General features: G+C 44.9%; 1 protein-coding gene across 3 annotated transcripts in view; it reads left to right on the forward strand.

Moving 5' to 3' along the window:
* The first annotated feature begins 7,898 nt into the window (after positions 1-7,898).
* Positions 7,899-14,071, forward strand: part of CYP7B1 (cytochrome P450 family 7 subfamily B member 1) — a 126,057-nt gene continuing 119,884 nt past the window's right edge. Inside the window, exons 1-3 of one of the 3 annotated variants that reach the window (XM_075743993.1) lie at positions 7,969-8,106; positions 12,454-12,550; positions 13,737-13,894. In XM_075743993.1, the coding sequence (XP_075600108.1) occupies positions 13,869-13,894 (26 nt within the window). In that variant the 5' untranslated portion in view covers positions 7,969-8,106; positions 12,454-12,550; positions 13,737-13,868. Of the gene's footprint in view, positions 8,107-12,453; positions 12,551-13,736; positions 13,895-14,071 lie in introns of all 3 variants that reach the window. The other 2 variants (XM_075743994.1, XM_075743992.1) reach the window with 2 other exon arrangements.

The raw sequence follows: 14,071 nt of genomic DNA on the forward strand, positions 1-14,071 counted from the left end.
CTATATGAGATTTTTCTCCTTTAAACCTCATTTGTTAACTGCATTTCTTTTCAGTGTAAATGTGAACACACAAGCATGCATTTGGTACCTGTGTGTATCTCCACTTTTTGACATAAAATGTGATTTTAGTTTATAATTACCCTGTGGTTTTATTGCTAATTAACTTGCATGTACACAGTAACTCTTAGCATTGCTGTTCAAAAATTTTCTTCTGCACTTTGATCTGCTCAGCAGTGCTCCGCCTGCTCTGCTCCTGCCAAGACAGTTCACAAGTTGTTGAGCATACTACTGATTTTATTTCAGTTTAGGAGGTCTGGTTTCCTTTTTAAACCTTTTCTGCCTTTTTTTTTTTTTTAATGTATCTTCCATATGTGTTTGCCCTGTTTTGAAATGGTTAACATTGCTGACATAAATGCTTAATCATTTTAGGAAGATACTCCAGCCAGTGATTTTCTTTCGTTTGTGATACTATATTTCCTGCATTTCCCTATATGGGGTTTTAGAAATGTCTGTGGATGAATTCCCAGTTGCATTAAAGCCAGTAGTATTATCATCCTTGATGACAATCCCATCTGGATTTTACTTTCTCCCTTTCCACTGCTTCTACCATCTAACCATTTGGCTCATACAATATTCTTACATCACAGTCCATCAATACTGCACTTGCTAATATTTTTAGGATTTTTCATCTGCAATCTTCAATCATTCATTCTTTTCACTTGAGTAACTGTGTACTCTTAAGACTTGATCTTGAGCTGTTTCTGTTCGCAAACCACAATATTTCACTCTCTTACTGCTGATTCATCCTATAGTGGACAGGGCTGTTGAGAGCTGATTTTCTACATTCCTCTCCTCTCCTCTCCTCTCCTCTCCTCTCCTCTCCTCTCCTCTCCTCTCCTCTCCCTCACCTGTCTTCCAATTTGTGCTATAGCTATGTTCGGTACTCCAGAGAAATGAAAATTGTCCAGATGTTGTTTATATACATACACCTGCCAGTTAATGAGTTAATACATGATATTTGTTTTTATAGTAGTACAAACACTCTTTAGTTGCCCAAATATTTGTTGCTTGCAAAGATTGCACTATTCCCAAGGCAAATAAAACTGAATTACAGCAATGAAAAGTAAAAAGTACATTTTGAAGGCTACAAAGTCACCTATTAGAAAGTGTGGTGGGTTGACCCTGGCAGAGGACCAGATGCCCACCAGAGCCGCTCTATCACTCCCCTCCTTCTCTAGACAGGGGAGAAAAAGTGTAACAAAATGCTTGTGGGTTGAGGTAAGGACAGGGAGAGATCACTCACTAATTGTTGTCACAGGCAAACCAGACTGAACTTAGAGAGAAAAAATTCATCTAATTTATTACCAAGCAAAACAGAGTAGAGGAATGAGAAATAATATCAAACCTTAAAACACCTCCCCCCACCCCTCCCATCTTCCCAGGCTCAACTTCACTCCAGGCTTCAACCTCCTCCCCTGCCTCAGCGGCACAGGGGGACGGGGAGTGGGGGTTACGGTCAGTTCATCACACGTTGTTTCTGCCGCTTCTTCATCCTCAGGGGGAGGACTCCTCTCATCGTTCCCCTGCTCCAGCGTGGGGTCCCTCTCACGGGAGACAGCCCTTCACGAACTTCTCCAACGTGAGTCCCTCCCACGGGCTACAGTCCTTCACGACCTTCTCCAACGTGAGTCTCCTCCACGGGGTGCAGACCTTCAGGAGCAAACTGCTCCAGCGTGGGGTCCCGACGGGGTCACAAGTCCTGCCAGCAAACCTGCTCTGGCGTGGGCTCCTCTCTCCACGGATCCACAGGTCCTGCCAGGAACTTGCTCCAGCACAGGCTTCCCACGGGGTCACAGCCTCCTTCGGGTGCCTCCACCTGCTCCAGCGTGGGGTCCCCCACGGGCTGCAGGTGGAATCTCTACACCCCCTCATCCTCCCTCCATGGGCTGCAGGGGGACAGCCTGCCTAACCATGGTCTTCACCACGGGCTGCAGGGGGATCTCTGCTCCGGCGCCTGGAGCACCTCCTGTCCCTTCTTCTGCACTGACCTGGGTGTCTGCAGAGTTCCTTACATCTTCTCACTCCTCTCTCTGGCTGCAAAAGTGCTCTCTAACTGGTTTATTTTCCTTCTTAAATATGTTATCCCAGAGGCGCTGATTGGCTTGGCCTTGGCCAGTGGCAGGTCCGTCTTGGAGCCGGCTGGCATTGGCTCTATCAGACACAGGGGAAGCTTCTAGCAGCTTCTCACAGAAGCCACCCCTGTAGCACCCCCGCTACCAAAACCTTGCCATGCAAACCCAGCACAGAAAGGTAGGAAATTCCAGAATTGTAGGCCTTTAATGAAAGTAACTATGACATAGTTCCATTTATTTTTCATCAAAACTCTGCCAAATTCTGTCTATATAATCCTGTGCTGGGAATAAGACATTCTTCAAAATTTTGTGACGTTACTCAGGGTATGCAGCTGAGTACCTTACTATATTGCAAATATAAATTTTGTTTAGCATAACCAGCATTAATATTTTCACGGATATTCATCAGTAAGGAAGCTAAATGCTGGGTTTTTTTCTACCGAGAGTGCTTTACGAGTTCAAAGGGCAAGACCTGAATACACCACTGTTTTTTTTACACACACACACACACACACACATATATATAATTTGATAGGCTTAGCACTTTGGCAAATCAGACCCAAGCTCTCAAGCTGAGCCTGCAGAGAATGAGGGACTATCAGATAATTAGCCTATGAGTGGTATGATGGTATATGACTTACCACAGAAAGGGATGGAATATAACTCTCAATGAAAGTCTTTAGTTAACTTAGCCAGGAGAGCCACTGCTTTTGCAGTCCCCTCCTTGCCTCACCAGGTTTCCAGCTACAACAAGAAAGAAGCAGGAGCTCTCCGCCCTCTTTGTCTACATAATCTAGATTTATCTATAAAGCTCATTCCTAAATTACTTCCTTATAGATATGTGTATATATATAAATTTTCTCATTAAAAAGTCAGAGTGAAAAATGTGAAAATTCTGCCACGTAGCATCATACTAGCATTTCTCTGAGCACCACCAGGGCTGAAAACTTTCACGCTTTCATTTAACTCCCAGAATAGGATGTCTCACCATAGTCGACATCTTAGACTGCCACCCCATTTCCTTGCACAAGCTAATGACTGTATGGCTTCAGGATGAGTTGAATCAATGGCTCATCTGGTGGCATGCTATTCCTTCTTCTCCTTCGGTAAGTGAGTTTTCTGCCAGATTAGGAAGTAACTGGTTCCACTGTGACCATGTGATTGTTAGATAAAACTAAAGAGAAGTGACAGGATTGCATGACTTGTGGCACAGATGGCAGTATGGAGAAACATGACCATGTCTTTTGAAGCTCTTTGCAGTTGTACCATCTTAGATGAGGTGAATTTGCATCCGGAAGGAGGTAGCCTCTTCTGTTGGCCCCTTCTCTTGATCCTCTTGCCCATTACTTTTATGCTTACCCAGCGTCAATTTTTGACCTGAATCCCTTTCTTTTTTCCTTCAGAGACCCAGCCTGCAAACTGTAGAAACCATCTCTGTGTTTTTTACCCCTCTTGGCTTATCCTCTCCCATACTGCCATTCCCACTCATTTCCAGTTCCATCTCTCTTGGATTTCACCTTTGAGTCGTATCACAACTCCACATCTTAACCTCTACACTGAGGTGGTGTCGGTTCTCTCACACTCCTCCTCAGAATCTTTTCTATTGTTATTCTCCTCTTCTCCTCCCTTCCTTTGGTTCCCAGATTTCATCTTGTTTATTCATCCCCAGTTTCCACTCATCTGTTCTTAATCCTCTTTTCTATTTCCATCTCTGGTTCCCATTCATAATCTCTTTGCCTATCTCTACCAGCTAACTGCACCACTCCTGCCCCTGTAGACCTCTCAGCTTCTTTTTTTCCCTGACAGGATACGAGTCCATGTGTTGGTGTACCTAATAGGTATGTGTTTGGCATGTCAGTCCATGTGATAGTGGGAAGTGGGACTACAACATTTGAAGTGAAGGGGCAGATGAGTGGGACTTCTCGTTGCACTCGGCATGGGGTCTTGCTCAGAGCTCAGGCCAATCGGCCACGATTGACATGGGAGGCCACAGGAGAGAGGCTGCAGCGCTGCGTTACAAAGGCATTAAATACAGATTGATCCGTTCACGAAAGAGAGAACACAAAGTGAGAATCAAATGTGTTAGTCTTAAATCTAGTGAGCGAGATTTGAGAGGTCTGTAGCCTTTCTGTCCTACACTTAAATCACTGCACTTCCCTTTGCCTGTATTCCAGCAGGAAGGGAGATGGGGAGCAGTGAACAAAAAGGCTTTTAGTTTCTTTGCCCTGAATTCAGCCTGATCTCTATTAGCTCAGAGCTTCACTTTCAGAGAAAACAGCTGCTGAGCTGAGAGCTGGAAGCAGACCCAGTTCCAGTGGCATCTTCACGGAAATAAGCTCCAAAGGTCCAGCGGGTCACTAGAGTATACAAAACCTCTCTTCTTGTGGGGCTTATAACCTAAATAAATTTGGACAGATTATCTTTGACACAGAGGTTAATTTGTTGACCCCGTTTCAAAGTCTGATGCCACTGCCGTTTCTCAAAATCACTAAAAATGTTACCACGGGTTTTTTCCTTAGCATTGTTCACAAAAATACATAGATTGTTCTGGCTGAAATACTTTGTCTGCATTTAAACTGAAGGCAAGAATGGACTTGCAGTATTGCAACTGCAACGGTTACAGCAGAGCGAAGCTGTAAGCTGTTGAAAATAGCCTTAGAATGAGTAGCACTGGGCAAGTGGAAAAATAAGCCTTGTTCCTGCCATGGCTTATGACACATATCTCACTGGTGTTTCAGTGATGGAGAATCTGCTCTTGTCTAAGCCTCGGTGTCTGAATCCTTGTGCACACGAAAGCTACCCAGTAGAACAGGCATTTGTCCATGTGCTGCATATAGCAAAATCACACTGTGATGTGTAACATACAGTACAGATTGCAGTATATACTGTTCGAAGTTTATTTTGAGTCTTCTGCATTTTCATAAGACAAAAAAATATGATCTATATCATCTTACAACATTGGCAGTATGAAACATACACACAGTATGCATTTTGAACTGTAGCATATGTACAGAATGTTCACAATTTAAACAGGAGAAATGTAACTGAGCATCTATCTATCTATCTATCTATCTGGGCTTACTACCATGGTATTAAGAACCTCTCTGAAATCATTGGCGTCTTTTAGCAGAAAGCCCTCCAAGCTTATCTTATGAATTCTCCATCCCTCCCCCCATCCCAGTGTGTATTTGCAAATGCCTTCACCTCTCCCCAGCCTGCAGCTGTTACTAGTAGCTTTCTAAGTATAGGAACTGCACTTGAAGAAATTTTCCAAGGAGCCAATTCTACTGTCATGGAACAACAGCAATTACACCCCACCAGTAAGGATAACAACTGGACACAGTTGTGTGCAGCTAGAGAATAACGTTATCCTTTTCCAAATGTAACAGCATTTGCATTTTTTTTCCTCACTTATGACCATGCTGCAGCGAGACCTCCATAAAGATCCCATGAGAGCTTGAAACTGAAAATCTCTCCAATTCTTAAAAAGAGTCATTTTTCAACATGAGACAATATCACTACAAGACTAGGCTTGCAGCTTCCGAAAATGAAATAAATTTCTTTTCTGCTACAGCTATGTCAAAGGGGACTGTTCAGCCTCACCTTCTTTCCCCAGTTAGCTGAGATGCCAATACGTACATCTCTTATAATTTTAACTGCATATGTTATGTGCAAATACCATCCAGCTGGATCTGCATTGAGGCAGTTCATACTATAAAGAAGACATCAACCTTTAACAGGTTTGGGCTTCTAACTCTTTGAGATTCCTTTACTAGCTGAGGAGAAATTAATCCATCCTCTTGGGCTTTTATAAAGGATTGACACAGAAGAGTACGCAGCACTCTTAGGGTACTTGGGACCTTTCAAGTTGTGCTCCCTGTATTTTAAAATAAGAGTCTTGCTCATGGTGTAGCAGGTTTTGGTGTGTGGTGGTGCATTTTTTCATCTGCAATTGATCTGAGACAGTAACTTAAATACTTAAATACACTTAAATATGTCTGCAAATTAAAAAATGTTGTTGTAACCCTCTTCATGCCCTCTGCCAGAACTACAGTGATCTTCTCAAGGTTTTGATATTTCTATTTGGGATAAGGGATTACTCTAGCTGCCATAGCTATTTAATTGTATGTGAACACTTATTTCTCATTATACTGAAGTGAAACACTAAATTTTCACAGCAGAGGTCACTTATAAAATGAGTAATATTTTACACTGTGTAATGTCTTACAGTGCAATGCTTTTCAGTTCTAAATTACTACTTTTCCAAGAATTAACAGCATTAATAGCTAAGAAACCCCTTGGGATTCCCAAGCTGGGGATTTCAAATACAGTTCCCTGCAAAAGGCCCAACAAAGCAATGAACAAAACATTAGTTTCTCTTATGGTTTCCCTCTGTGTATTGTATTGCACAATAAGGGTGTCTGATTTTTTGGTGTCAGGAAGGACAGCTGATGGTTTTAAGCAGTAGTGATTCTGAGACACTTTAATATGAGACACATTAATCAGATTTTCTCTGATTAATACAATGGCATTTTTAACTATGTCACCGAAATTAACAGGAATGTTTGAGGAAGAAGACACACAGCGCTGCCAACTTCAAATCTTCAGATGTGAGTCAGGCCTTGGAAAATTATGAGATCTGCTAAAGTCAGGAAGGTTTTTTTAGCTAACCGGCTTTTTTATCTGCTAAGATACATCTGGGTCACTACAATTCCGAGGAAACTTAAACAGGGCAATTCAGAAAACTGAGTGTTGTACAACTTCTTTCCAAGGTGAAAGGATTATATAAACCACCAAATACTGAGAAACATATAATTAGCAATATTGCATGCAGCCAAGAAGGAGTAAGGTATGTGACCTTCTGTCTGTCAGCATTCATCCAAACTGTGATTCCAGAAACTGAAGCATCTTAACTCCATCGTTCAGCGTGAATTTGCGTTACACGGTACCTTACATCACAGCAGTGTTTCTGAGTGTAGCTGCACCGAACGGCAGCAGAACTGTAAGGTACTGCTCCTGCCCTGGTATTTCGTTAGCCCCCTGCCCTGCCACGCAGTACCAAACTCTGGGGACCTCTGCCCCACTCCACCCCATCCTGCTTCCTAAAGCTGGGGATCTCCCCATTGCCTTGGTGTTTGGTTTCTCACCTCCTCGTCTCTTGTTCCTCTAACATGCCAGAAAGGGCTGGCACGGTGGGACAGGGAGCGCTACCTCAGGGTCCAGACCTGGCTTCTTACGCAGCACAGCATCAAGAGCCAAGCTTCACTGTTCAGTTCTAGTTTATCCTACCTCCGGTCAAGTTTCATGAAGCCTGGAGGTGTTGTCTTGCTTTTTAAGCAACGGACACACATCGAGTGTTTGTACCAAAACCAGGCGGAGGTGAAAGGGCTGCTGGAGCCGGCACTTGCCCAAGCCTAGCACAGTACGCTCTGGGGACACGCCACTGGCACCCGAGGCCGGGTGTGTGGGGACATCGAGCCCCTCTCGGGGTGCGGGGAGGGCCGAAGGTGATCGGGGGGGCGGTGGGATGACCCCGGGACCCCCCGCCCCGGTCTCCGTCCTGGGACCTTTCCGAAGGATCGGTGCCTTTCCCCGCACGCCGAAGGCCGGGGCTTCCTCTCCGCCGCCGGGAGGCCGCGGGGGCGGGCGGGCGCGACCCTCCCCGCACCGGGCGCTCCCCGGGGAGGAGCCGGCCGGGTCGCACCGGGCTCGCTCGCCAAGTCCGGCTCCGAGCAGCCAAACCCAGCCCCCTGGGCTCGGGGTGGGCGGGGAGGGCTGGCCGGCCGGGCGCCTCTCCTGCAGGGAGAGGGAGGACGGGCGAAACTTTCCTCCCCGCCGGCGGCGAGGTTCCAGCGGCCGCCGAGGCGAGCTCTGCCGGCATGGGCCCCGACGCGCTGCAGCTCGGCACCTACGGCGGGGCAGCCGCCGCCGCCCTGCTCCTCTGGGCCGTGTGCGTGCTCTGCAGGAGGAAAAGGTACCGGGGCGGCGGGGGCGGTGGAGCGGGGGGCGGCCGCGCATTCCTTCACGGCCGCGCTGGGGGAGCGGGGCTGCGAGGCGGGAGCCGCGCCGCCGAGCCGCGCATTGGGCCGCGCTTCCTTCCGCCCGCCCCTCCGCGCCGGGAAGCCCTATCAGCGCCCGCCGCCGCCACCGCCTTCCCCGCCGGGCCGGGGGCGGCGGGACCCAGGGGGATGGCGGCCGGCGGCCCCCCGCTGCGGCTGGGGCGAGCGCGGGGGACGCGGGGTCCCGGGCGGTCGCAGCTCGGCGGGGCTCCGGCGCCGCTCCGCTGCGGCGCGGCGGCTGGAGGCGAGGGGCAGCCGGGGAAGTGCGGGGCTGCGGGCGGCGGCGGCGGCTCCTCTCCTCTCCTGGCCGGCGGGTGCGGGCCGCCGCTCGCACGTGGGTGCTCGGAGCGCCCGGGGAGGCTGGTCTCCCCTTTCGTGGGTGCGTGGAAGTGCGTGCTCCAAAACAAGGGGTACACGAAGCACGTAGCCTGGCCCTTGGCAGTTTGGCATGTGAATAGAAGTGAGCCTTAGGTTTGCTGAAAACCTGAATATTACTTGCGCGCTGCATGTAGCAAGAGACCTGTGCGCGGCTTGACAGCCTTCCCTGGAGCCCAGTTTGCACTGACCTTACCTGCTGAGGCAAGGTGGGCAAATGCTGCTGCTGGGCTGCAACATCGGCCTTCTGCTGCCACTTGTCTGTGTGAGGAGTAGCTGATGGCGGTAATGGCAGAGCCCCTAGAACTCGGGTCGTGGACATTTTGGTGACTTTTTTTAGTGTCTCTCACAGTGTTGCCTTTAGTTTCTTCCAGTACATGATCGAAAGCTTCACAGAAGGTATGCACGTATTTTGGGATGCTCTAAGTAGAAGTCGCATTTTTTTTGAGGGGAAATAAGCACTGTCTGGAACTATTCTTTCTGTTTCTGAACAATACCTGTTTCTTTATATACTAACATTTTTCACTTGCGTTGCCAATACTCGATGCTCTGCAGTGTCTGTTCCATAGCTGATGAATAAATGCATGTGAAGGCTTGGTGGAGGAGAGCTGAAGAAGGGGAGGCATCGGTATTCGCTGCATTGTTCGCTTGTTTTTTCTAAATTGCATAATGAAACATGTAGCAAATAGTAAATTTAAATAGTAAACAGTTACTTTTCCTAATCATTAAAAGTTTTTTTTGGAAGGTGTAGACATACAAATGCAAAAAAGAAATTGCAGTACTAGCCTCTAAAAAAGAGTCAGAAAGTCATTCTCACAGTTTTTAGACCAATAGCCCTAACTTTGGGACCATGTATAGAATTAATCAGATAACAGAGAAAAACTGAAAATTCTTGTTTCCATCCCAGAAAGCATCAGGTCACTGACTGTAAACAGTGATGAATTATTTCCTTAATGTCTCTTTTGGAACCATTATTAATGTGATTTGAGTTAGAAAGCCCAATCCATCCCTCAGGTGGCTGACATCCATCCTGGTGTTTGAGTGGAGTCATCCCATAAGACAAAACTACTTGACAGAGTAGCTTAGGATGCAGCTTTGTGTTGCAGCTCAGTTTACAAATGGATAGCTGCTGCTCCACTGGTCACTCCTCCTCCCTCCTGTTGCTTATCTGATCCTCTGTGAGCTGGTTCAGGGAATTAAACTAGCAAAAAACTATTTATTTTTTTTCATAGGTTTAGTTTCCTGCAAGTTTAGCTGCCTAAAGGAAGTCAGCACAGAAAACAAAAGGGGAGCAGTGAGGACATGGTCAGGCCAAATGGAATTGGGTGTCATTTTAGGGCTAAAAGCTGTTATACTGGCTCAGCCATATTATAAAATTGTGACTGTCATTAGTATAAATTCTAGTAGAATTGTAAAAGACTGATTTTTTGAAAATGGAAACAGGCAAAGATTTTGCTTGTAAAGTTTTCAGTCAGATGGTTTTTTCCAGGTAGGGAAAAAGGATCAAAGAACCCATTTCAAATTATTTTCATAACCCTTGTGTCTGTAGAGTTTTTAAGTCAGCTCTTTAGAATCTATAGCAAAATTGTGTGGACATTTGTGCCACGAGAGAATGATATTACGCAGGAGGCCTCATCAAGAAGACATACTGTCTTGCCCAAAAAACTAAACTGCTGTTTGATTAATAAACTACTTATTTAAATCCTATACTGTTTCTCAAAGAAGCGTACAAAGTTCCAGCAAGCAACTGGAAATAAAAAGTGGAAAAACCCATCAACCTCTGTGTAGTACAGCCCTCAGCATAAGGTGCTGGTGTTGAAGTGCTATCCTGCTCCAGTAAAATGTGCAATTAATTAATTAATTATTTTTTTTTTTAGCATAAAGGAAGAAAAGAAATTGTGCATGGTCTTGAGGGATGCCAGGCAGCAGCCTGGCTGCCTTCAGCAGCCATTTCTGATCTGCAGGAAGAAAAGCCGTACTAAGGATTCAGTGGATTAAAAATTGGGGATAAGGCTTAGTCCGTGCTCCTCAGATTTGGTGCAAGTTTGTGATCTCCCCTTACTTATCTAACCCTTATCTGTTTATCCATCCCCATGTGTCCTCTGCGTGTCAGATTTCTTCTTTCCCTTTCTTCTATTTGAATCTAACAAACCCAGCAGCAGGCGGGACTACCCCCCTCAGGAATCCACAAGAAGCATTGGGGAACCTGTTGACATAGGGACCGTTGGCAAATTACTGCATGAATAAATGCCAAAGTCAAGGTTGTACTCTTGATCATGGATCGTTAAGATTTGGACAGAAACGCAAACAAATTCTGGTTTTGTAGAGGTTGCCTATGCTAGAAAAAATGTTATTACTTCTCCTATACAGGTGTGTTTATAGAAATAACTATGTTGCCCTAAGGTTGGTATGCTGGTACCAGTGTGCAAACTCTGTATAAGGGGATTGTTTGTTGTGTTTAAGGTACCAAGATAAACTTTACCAGAATAATGAAATTTAACATCTTAACCACAACTATGTGTGGGTTCCATCTAGGATAGCAACAGTGGTCAAATGTGTGTATATATAAATGAAAAGTTTAAGTAAATACACACCATTAAGCATTAACTTGCTCTTCAGAGTTCGGTAAGTTTGTTTTGCCAGAGGATGCCTCTGTCCTGCTCGACTGAGGCGAAAGCAGAACCACTGATGCGGCTCTGAGAGTTACATGCCCAGGAGTGTATGTCCCAGAGAAGAAAACTCCCCAAATCTGTCCCTGATGCTCCTTAAGCAGATGTTACAGAATTTTGCCTTTCTTGGTGTGAGGTGCTTCTGCTTTGTTTCCTCTCAGGCTGAGTGCTCTTAACTCGAGAAAAGATTTTGTCAGAAGTGTTGTATTGACTTAATCTGCCGTTTCCTTCTTCTGAAGTGCGGTTGGTGTAATCAGGTGTTACCAGGCTTCAGGGTGAGTTCAGTACAGCTTTTCTTATTAAAGTATTTACATCTACTCTTTGGAGACAGCAAAGAAAGGAAAAGGAATTTCCTTTTGTATAAATGTTTATGATTTAAGTGCTGGTGGCAGTAATAACACAAAGGAAACTAATTGGAGTCTTTGCCAGGTTTCGTATCACAGATGGTGTAGAAACAGAAGTAGAACAAAAGTTTCCTTAATCACAGAAAATTTTATTTTGAGTTAAACTTCAGTGTCAAATGAGGCTCAGTGCCTTCTGCACACTACAGAAAGATCTCCCTTGTACTGGTTGAAGAAGAAAAGCCTATCTAGGCTGTTTGCTGGGGAATGTGTTTTCTCCGGAGAGATCTTCCTTTTCCTGCACAAAAGTATTTCTGCTATGGCAAAACCTGATGACTTCCTAGCCTGGAGATTGTACAGATTATTCTCTTTCACCTTCCTAAAAATGTCTGTCAGCCGCAACTTTATGTGTTGTGGGGTTTTTTTTGTTTGTTTGCAACCTGTTTTTCCGCTAGCTGTGCAGCCTGAAGGAGCAGGAGGTGAGAGGGCAGGTGAAGCCAACTCCAGCAGAAAGCTGCCCAAGCAGGCAGGGGTTGGCTCCTAGTGACTTCTGTAGCTGTAGTACTATTCCACTTTTTCTTGCTCACATTGATGCTTATTGGTTGCTAGTGTTTATTGCATGCCCATGACTGAAAATGATCCCAAATTGTAACCAGCGGTTTGGGGACAAGGCTGGGATGGTCTCTGCCTCCCTCCTTGTGGGGCAGACGCTCCAAATTACCCGGAAGAGGAAGAGACTCATGCTGACCACAAATTAAAACCACCAGCTTTGGAGAAAGGGACAGTGGAGAGAAGTGGAGCAAAGATCGTTGCATGCGTATTTATCCATTGAAATTGAATCCTGCTGTCCTGAGGTTTGCATCCCAAAGTTTTTCAGATAAAGAAGATACAGACCCAACTTGGAAATACTCATGAGAGGTTTATGTCTGTTGGAAAGTTAACACACGTCCTATGTGAGCTATGCTGATGAAAGGGTTTGTAAAAATTATTCCCTCTGCAACTCTATAGTTTAGTAAGGTTGGTATTTTAATTATGAATGGGCTTCACAGTCAAGGTTGCTTACAAGGAATGATACAATATATGGCACATGTAACCTATGTGGGGGTTTACTGTACAGCAGTATAGGAATTCCTGTGCTGGGTTAGATGGGGCACATATGTTCTAATACATTATTTCTGACCAGTTTCTAATGTGTCAGAACATGGTATAAAAAAACTTAAACAGTGTAATCGTAGATTAAAGACAACATAAGAAGAATTACTTGATAAATTTCTCAGAAAGGATTTTGCTATGGCCTGAGTTACGGATTTAAAGCCCTGTTGGAGCAAACTGTGTTTCATTTTTCTCTTTTAGTTTATCCTCTAAAATACCTCCAGTCTATACAATTGCATTCATCTGAGATACTTTTCCAAAAAATTGCTCTCTTGAACCCAGATAGATATTGTTGAAAAGAATATAGATTTCATCTTTGCCTTCAAGAACATCTTATCCTTCTCTGTGACAAGCTGTGAGCTTGCTAACAGCTCTCTTACCAAGTGAATTGTAGTTCACAAGATGTCATCAGCCTGTCTTTTTTACCACTTCTGCTAATTTAGGCAATATGTTAAGGTAGTTTTCTGTTGGAGGGAACATCAGGAAGGACAGATAGAAGGATACCAGAAAAATCTCCCTCTTACCTTCTTACCTTGGCTTTCTACACAGGCCTTTTTCTCCATCCCCTTGGTTGGAGTCCTAGGGTGTGCGTGCATTTTTGTGACCTCCTTTTGTTAAGTGTCATTGTCCACTCTTAACTCCACTCTGAAAAGATTAGGACTGACGACTGAAACTGTTTAAGGCAGAAAAGTAACAGTTCTGTTTCTTAAGTAGCCTTAAAAAGCCTTTCTTTCTCACCACCACACTTGAGTTTTCTGTCAACTTTTCACTGTCGTGCCAAGATGTGGTGGAAACTTATTTCTCTACTCGCTTCTTCTGGTAAGAGCTTAGCAAAGGTTGAATAAAACAAAGTAAGCAAAAAGATAGCCTTCTCCAGATGTACAAGACTCAGTTCAGTGGCTTGTGGGTTCTCTTATGGCACTGATAGACCTGGAGAGTCATTACGTCATGAGTCTTTCACAATAGCATTTCTCAAAACAGGTTTTTCTTTTTCTTATTTTTTTCCAGTGCTGCTTCTCATCCTTCTGATATGTAGCATGGGTATCATGTACATCTTGGGCTCTGCTTCCTACCAAGGCTTTGAAGATGACACTGAAGATGACACCTCTTTTAGCAGATAATGAACTTTTCCAATAATCTATGATTTACAGTATTCTTTACTTAAGGTACACTGCCACCTAGCAACAGTTTCCCTTCCCTCCCAGTTTTCTTGACCTACTTTGTCGGGGGTTGTTCAGCTTTAGTTTGTACCTGGTCTGGTCTTGATTAGCATCCAGAAACCATCAGTAGATGCCATCCTGGTAAATGTATGTGTGTGTGCGGAAGAGATATTTTTAGTGGCA

Source organism: Balearica regulorum, chromosome 2 (genome assembly GCF_011004875.1).
Source record: "Balearica regulorum gibbericeps isolate bBalReg1 chromosome 2, bBalReg1.pri, whole genome shotgun sequence".
Taxonomy (NCBI): domain Eukaryota; kingdom Metazoa; phylum Chordata; class Aves; order Gruiformes; family Gruidae; genus Balearica; species Balearica regulorum.